The 7,008-nt window shown below is 39.4% G+C and overlaps 2 protein-coding genes and 1 non-coding gene across 4 annotated transcripts in view; 2 read left to right on the top strand and 1 right to left on the bottom strand.

The window, feature by feature from the left end:
- LOC104823176 (thyroid adenoma-associated protein homolog) overlaps window positions 1-1,740 on the top strand; it is a 7,936-nt gene extending 6,196 nt beyond the window's left edge. Inside the window, exon 7 of one of the 2 annotated variants that reach the window (XM_010554624.2) lies at window positions 12-1,740. In XM_010554624.2, the coding sequence (XP_010552926.1) occupies window positions 12-1,517 (1,506 nt within the window). In that variant the 3' untranslated portion in view covers window positions 1,518-1,740. Of the gene's footprint in view, window positions 1-7 lie in introns of both variants that reach the window. The other variant, XM_010554618.2, reaches the window with a different exon arrangement.
- LOC104823191 (protease Do-like 8, chloroplastic) lies at window positions 1,628-4,920 on the bottom strand. Its single transcript, XM_010554636.2, has 13 exons — window positions 4,654-4,920; window positions 4,211-4,338; window positions 3,754-3,836; window positions 3,566-3,664; window positions 3,397-3,463; window positions 3,226-3,301; window positions 3,051-3,117; window positions 2,762-2,979; window positions 2,608-2,675; window positions 2,440-2,519; window positions 2,264-2,350; window positions 2,039-2,146; window positions 1,628-1,862 (listed from the first exon to the last, which is right to left on the bottom strand). Exons 1-13 carry the CDS (start codon window positions 4,800-4,802, stop codon window positions 1,734-1,736), a joined length of 1,359 nt encoding a protein of 452 aa, XP_010552938.1. The 5' UTR covers window positions 4,803-4,920; the 3' UTR covers window positions 1,628-1,733.
- A 485-nt stretch (window positions 4,921-5,405) lies between these two features.
- Window positions 5,406-5,486, top strand: TRNAL-CAG. The gene has a single exon. It is a non-coding gene; the product is annotated as a tRNA-Leu (tRNA).
- The last annotated feature ends 1,522 nt before the right edge of the window (window positions 5,487-7,008 follow it).

Genomic DNA, 7,008 nt, shown 5'->3' with positions numbered 1-7,008 from the left:
TATTTTTTGAACCGATCAATGGTTTTCCTGATCTTAACGAAAGGTTGATTTGTTCCCTGTCCGATCCATCATATGAAGTTCGTCTCTCAACACTCAAATGGCTGCTTCGGTTCCTGAAATCCGAAGAATCCAATTGTTCTTCTGAGACGAGCGTTATCTGGAACTGGGCAAAAACCGAGCTCCAGGTGACATTGTTGCAGCTCTTGGGAAAGGATAAAAGCCATAGATGTGAGAATTACATTCTGAGGATTCTTTGCCATTGGAATCTTCTTATGTTTCGGAAATCATCCAAAGGAGAATCTATAGGAGGCGTTTATGTTGGTTCGCTGGATTATGAGTCAGTGTTTCAGCTCTGGGATAAGCTGACTTCCTTATATGAGAACTCAAGACATGCTAAAACCCGAGGGACACTGATATGCTGCCTTGCCATTTGTGTGAAGCGTTTCACGAGTTTGTTCTTGAAACACTTTTTCACCGTTCCAGACAAGTGTGAATCCGAGAAACCAGAGGAACCTAGATTGGCTCACGTATTTGATTGTCTCTCCTACTTTGTTAACTTGGTCAAACAGCAAAGCTCATCATCCGAGCAAGTGAATATCCGTAAGGCATCTGCAGAGGCTATGATAGCATCTGGTCTACTGGAACAAGCCGAGCTCATCGGCTCTCATGTTTCGAACGATCAAATCCCCACTGAAACTAAGGCCACCGATGTACAAGAGCCTTGTAACAGGTACGCCTTTCAAGTTCTCGAGATGTGGTTCACTTGCATCAAACTGTTGGAAGACGAAGATGACGTGATCAGACAAGAACTTGCCTCCGATGTCCAGAAGTGCTTCTCCTCCTCCGCGGCTTGGGAAGAAGTCCCCACCCAAGTTGAGAAAGTCATTGAACTTAGCTTCGGCCATCTATCTTCTGTTTTCGGCCATTGGAACGAGTATTTCCATTACCTCGCGGGATGGGTCTTCAATGCCGCAACCTACACAGCCTCTTCGGCAAAGGGAGGAGATCTCGTGAGACAGGTTTTCGACAAAGAGATCGACAACCACCATGAAGAGAAGCTTCTAATCTCTCAATTGTGTTGTCACCATCTCCAGAATCTTGCAGGATCATCAAACAGAGAACTTCCCCTTACCCATCTGCTCGAATGGAGGGCGAAATTCCGAAACCAGTTGCTTTTCTTCGCCAACGACCACGTCGGGGAACAAAAAGGCGGTTGGTTAGGCGGAATCGGGAACCACAAGGACTCGTTTCTCCCGCTCTACGGTAATCTCCTCGGCTTCTACTCCCTCTCCTTCTGCGTTTTCGGGTCGGTGGCCGAAAATTATGACAGAAAACCTCTTCTTTCTGATATGGAGGAACTCGGTACGGCCATGAAACCGTTCCTGAGGAACCCTTTGGTGTCGAACATTTTCAGAGTCGTTATCAGATTACACGAGAAGTCGCTCGGTATGAGCGTTGATGATGACGATGATGGAGAGGTTTGGGATGGTTTTGATCCTTTTTTCCTCCTCAGATGAGATTGTGAAAGTTTTTTTTTTTATATATGTTTATCATTTACGTTGGAGTTGTAACAATATTTATGTATTTTTTTTGGGGCTTTAATATTTTTAAGAATCTCATGCTCGAGTGAGTACAATGATATTAATCATGTAATATCATTGAAGACAATCGATTGAATGTACGGATTGATAATATCCTTTTTTTTTTTATAATCCAAAGATGACACAAATTGTTTATGAACTCTTCTCTTCCAACTCAATCTGCAGCTCCAAATCTTCAGACCCTCTCTGAATCTTCAGTTCCACTCTGTCACCCACATTGTATTCATCCAATATCCTCGTCATCTCTGCTTTGTTCTTCACCTGATCCACCAGAGTCAAAGTGAATGAAAACCCCAGCCTCTTTCTGAATTCTTTTTCAAAAACCCCGAAATTTAAGATAAAGGGTTTCGTGCATTCGGGGGAAAGTTGAAGTCTTTTGTTCTATCCCGCGTTTCCGGTGAAAGGGTAACGGGATAAAGAAGCTTAAAAGAGCTTACGGGTTTGTTGTCGATGGCAACGATGATATCTCCGAGAACTATATTACCCGCAAACCCCCGAGATGTGGCAAGTATCCCCGCTTTGGCGGCCAAACTATTTCCCAGAACCTAGATCGTATATCACACAGCCAGAAAAAGAAAACGGAAAACAGAAAAAACGGTTTGATCACTGTTGTTGCCAAGAAGACCCAGTTTTGAGGATTTAAGAGTTTGAAAGATTCATACCTGAAGGACTAGAGCCCCGTTTCGAACATTGAGCTGGTTAGCAACTAGATCTGGTGCTATTTCCACGTTAATACCAGCTCGACGAACCTAGTTTAGATAAGTAATAAGACTAGGAAAACAAAAAAGCGCGGAGAAAACAGAAGAAAACGGAAAAAAGGAATGAAATCTGGACTGACTTTGCTGAATTGTATCAGTTGAGGGACAATATTGAGAACTGTCGACGACGGGATGGCAAATCCTACACCCGCAGATGTGCCTGCAGAACCAACGGTAAAATGGGACAGATATTTATACCGACGGATCTTTCTTTCTATTCTTTTTTGTTCTTATTCGCTGAAACTTACCGGTCTGCGTGAATATAGCAGTGTTGATTCCGATTAAGTTTCCTTTCGAATCCAGTAGAGGACCTCCGCTGAAGCGTACGTGAAAGATTTAGTAGAACGTGTATACAACGATACAAGAAAAGATTAACCCTTTATTATGAATGCCTAGACTTGCCTATTTCCCGGGTTGATGGCGGCATCGGTTTGAATCCCGCCACCGATTGTAACTCCGGCTTGACTGAATATATCCCGGTTAAGGCCACTGATTACACCAACTGTAAGTGTGTGATCAAATCCAAATGGGTTCCCGATGGCTAAACACTCCTGCCCGACTTTTAGAGCATTTGACTTCCCTACTTTGATCGGTTTCAGAATATCTTCGGGGGCTTCTACCTGGCGTTTCAGAACATTATGTCAAAAGATATTTCTTTTCAACCCCGTCGAAAGGTCGTAAATATACGTACCTTCAAGACAGCAAGGTCCTTAGCACGATCAGCACCAACCAGTTTTCCTACAAAATTCTTCTGCACCCTTCAAGATTTATGCATGCACGTCAAGACACTTATTTGTTTACCGATTTACCATACGAAAGAGTACATTCGCTGAAAGACTTCAATGTGCAAGCGTAACAAAACTTACCCATCAGATGCCAAAATATTAACGCGAGCAACCACTTCACCGGGCTTTGGATTTCTTGATAGGGCATTGCCAATAACTATGCAGCATTAAAAATTTAACCCGGTATGAGGCATTTATATCCTATATTCAGATCATTTCATGACCCTTTTGATTGTTGAAATCGGCTCTCACCATGATAATTGGTCACTATGTGACCCCGACCATCCCAGACTACTCCTGAACCATTTCCTTCGGGTATCTGTCATTGATTTACATCGTCGACAACAGTACACCATTAACTCGGTACCGAATCAACACCATAAACAGAAAAATAACCTTTATTTGCATTGAGAAACATTACCTCAACCACGCCCGTCATCTTGAGCTGAGGCCTTAAAGTCACATCAAAGATATTGACAACTGAGTAAGTATTTTTCTCAAAAAGCTGGACAATTCTCTCCTGCAAGGGGGGGGGGAATATATGTTATTAACCAAGAAAGACTGGAGCATGAATAAACCAGTCAAAATCAAAATGGTCGATAACCTAACCTCGGTAGGGAAAAGTGGCCCGGAAGGAAAAACGGGCGGGCTTACATCTTCAACTGTCACCGATGGATCACCAAGAGCTTGGGCTGTAGTTCATCAAAAAAGCTCACTCGGTGATGATAATTACATCAGTAAGGATAAATAAAAGAATCAAGCTTTCGGAAAGAAGAAACAAATACTTATAGACCTCATCATATCATGATGGATGATCTCCATCAAAGCCATAACACCCACACTGCTAAATACAGTGCCAGGACAATCGGAAAACACAATTCCTTAAACAAAAACCATTACATTTGAAGTGTTCAAGCCTTTGAGCTCATTACTTACCACTCCTAGTCAAGACCATCAGTGACTAACACAGATTTCAAGCCTTTGAGCTCATCACACGATAAATTTTTTCGAAATCCCATCGAATTTTTCGGAAAGGGAACTGAAAAAGCTGAAACAGGAAGCGGACCTGATGAGTACCTTGAAGGATTATAACACAGATGCATGATAACACTCGTCAACAACATTCGCCTAGTCGCCAAAGGGACAGTTTTCATCACCAACTCTCCCAAGTCCAATCTCCAATCTCCAACAATTCTTATAACAAGCAAACAAACAAATGAAACTACAGTAACATCAAGACTCGGAAAACGAAATTAGGAAGAAAAAACAACAAATTTGAGAATGTTTGTTCCAACACCCAATCTTTTTTCTGCTCCCTACCCTATCTTTTGCAGCTCATCAAGTAAACGGCATATACAGTTCCGTACCATTCTTTGTACCAGACAAAAGTACAAACTAAAAAACATGGAAGTCACCAACTTTAAATCCCCAAATCAAAACTACCGATTCCACAAACAACAAAAAGACGCGAACTTGGACAGAGCGGCAAAGTCAGGAGCTTTTCCTAACCTTACAGGAGAAATGGGTCGGCCTGAAACGGTGTCGTTCTGGGGAATTCTGCAACAGACAGACGACAGAAGCTGTCTTCGACCCAGTAAGCCCTTCTTCCGTAAACTGATCCCATTGGGGTTCACCGAGCACGATGCCAGCACTTGCATCTCTCCGTAACGTTATCTTTGTTTGAATGATTCTCGACGAAAACTAAATGGTTAAGTTGTTTTTGAATCCCTGAAAAAATTTGACCAATCAATCATATGATACGGCGGAAAATGGGTTTATCTCAATTGCCATATTTATTGCAGTGGCAGGAGGAGCGCAGTTTCATTTCAATGTCGGAGCAATACTAAATACCGAAACTACCCCCACTCAAGTAGTCAAATCACCAAAGAACCCTCGTCGGCCTTAGTTTCCACTTTCCACTTAGAGACCCAATATCATTTTGGGCCTCTACAACAAGACTGGGCATTTTATAAATGAATATATATTTCTCATTTTGTAAAATATGTATGTATACCAAGCTTAAGCAAATGTAATTGTTTCTACCAACTTGTCTTATTTATGCATGGCTACGAAATGACAGCATATTAATTTTAGAACTCTTTATAAATAATAATAATAATAATAACAACAACAACAATAAAATTTGTGTCCGAGTTTGAAGTACAAATATAATCTCATCATAAGATATACGATCTTTGGTCTGCTTGTTGGTTTTGTATCAATGTTCAATGATTTTGTCACTGTTCGCATTAGACGTAAATGTCAAGATGGCCGAGTTGGTCTAAGGCGCCAGTTTCAGGTACTGGTCCGAAAGGGCATGGGTTCGAATCCCATTCTTGACAATTTCTATTTTTTGAACTGTCAAGTATTCTATTTACAGTGCCTATTATTGTGTTGGCAATGAAGAAACAAACTTGTACGGAAAACCAAGTCACACAAGCAAACGTTTTGGAGCGAGCCGCACACTTATGCATACAGTTTCGAGTAATATCCACCGAGAGACGTACATAATATAACATGTCTCTATAGATCATTATAACCTTGTATAATTCGCATGCACTGCGACAAAACATAAACTTTGGATGGCTCGCACCAAGTCCAAATCAATCTTCGCGTTAGTTTTAATTGCTTGAAATTAATGATAATTTTATCGTTTACAAGGTCTACAATATATATATATATGTGTGTGTGTGTGTGTCGTATACGTACACCATTATATGTATATTGATATTAATTTAATTTAATCGAAATCATAGTGGCAGTAGGCAATCCGTCATATAGGAAAAATGTTCACAGCCATACACGTGTTACATGTTCATGTTTGACAACTCCATAACACGACCGATTTGACGATTCAATTATTTGGGTTCGGTTAAGAAATTGTACCAATCGCATGCCTTCACTCTCTATATATATATACACACACATATACATATATATATATATATATATGATCATTAATATGGACTGAGCTCTGCATTTGTTCTTGTGTATTGTGGTGGCATCACTGGCATGTGCGTTTGCAGAGCTTTTATTTCTCTTGATGAAAATTGGGACTAAATGTTACCAGCTTATACACTCTCATAGAATATATATATATATATGTATGTATTATTAGTTTTCCTCTTTTTCTATCACAGTAGAGATCTAATCGAGAAATTTGATTGGCCTGTCCCTACATCACAAGCACTGTCCACACGTATGACACATGCATGCATGTTTTATATATGTTAGTATTTTATAAATACAAATTGCGGATAATTCCCTTAATATATTAATGCATTTCACGCAAAGAACAGTAAAACATTTTTGAATTCGTTGATTAGTCGAATATGATATAGTTAGAACTAACACTACAAAAAAATCAGCAAATTCCAACGAATTTTCCAACGGATTTATCCGTTGGAAATTTTTCAACGGATTTTCAACGGTTTTCAACGGCATTTCAACGGTGATTTCCGTTAAAAATCCGTTGAAAATTTCCAACGGATATCCGTTGGAATCGCCCGTTGGAAATTTTTAACGGAATTTTCAACGTATTCAATTGAAAAAATTAGGGTTGAAATTTTCCAACGGTATTTCCAACGGATATCCGTTGGAATTTTTTTTGAAAATTTTAAAAAAAAATTCCAACGGAATTCCAACGGATGTCGGTTGGAAATTTTTTTGGAAATTTTAAAAAAAAAATTCTAACGGAATTCCAACGGATAACGGTTAGAAATTAGGATTTTAATTGAAATATATATATATATATATAAATACATGTATATTTTGTGTATATACATACATATATATATATATATCGATATATATATATGTATGTATATACACAAAATATACATGTATTTATATATATATATATAT

Source organism: Tarenaya hassleriana, unplaced genomic scaffold (genome assembly GCF_000463585.1).
Source record: "Tarenaya hassleriana unplaced genomic scaffold, ASM46358v1 Cleome1, whole genome shotgun sequence".
NCBI lineage: Eukaryota > Viridiplantae > Streptophyta > Magnoliopsida > Brassicales > Cleomaceae > Tarenaya > Tarenaya hassleriana.
Note: the sequence above shows the minus strand (reverse complement) of the source record. Positions and strands in the feature narration are given on the sequence as shown.

Excerpts from the sequence above, each read along its gene's own strand:
- LOC104823191 (XM_010554636.2), bottom strand. The coding sequence starts at position 4,802 with ATGCAAGTGCTGGCATCGTGCTCGGTGAACCCCAATGGGATCAGTTTA. Across the intron at positions 4,339-4,653 it reads CGACCCATTTCTCCTGTAAG|AATTGTTGGAGATTGGAGAT; the intron begins GTTAGGAAAAGC and ends GCTTGTTATAAG. Across the intron at positions 2,980-3,050 it reads AGGACCTTGCTGTCTTGAAG|GTAGAAGCCCCCGAAGATAT; the intron begins GTACGTATATTT and ends CTGAAACGCCAG.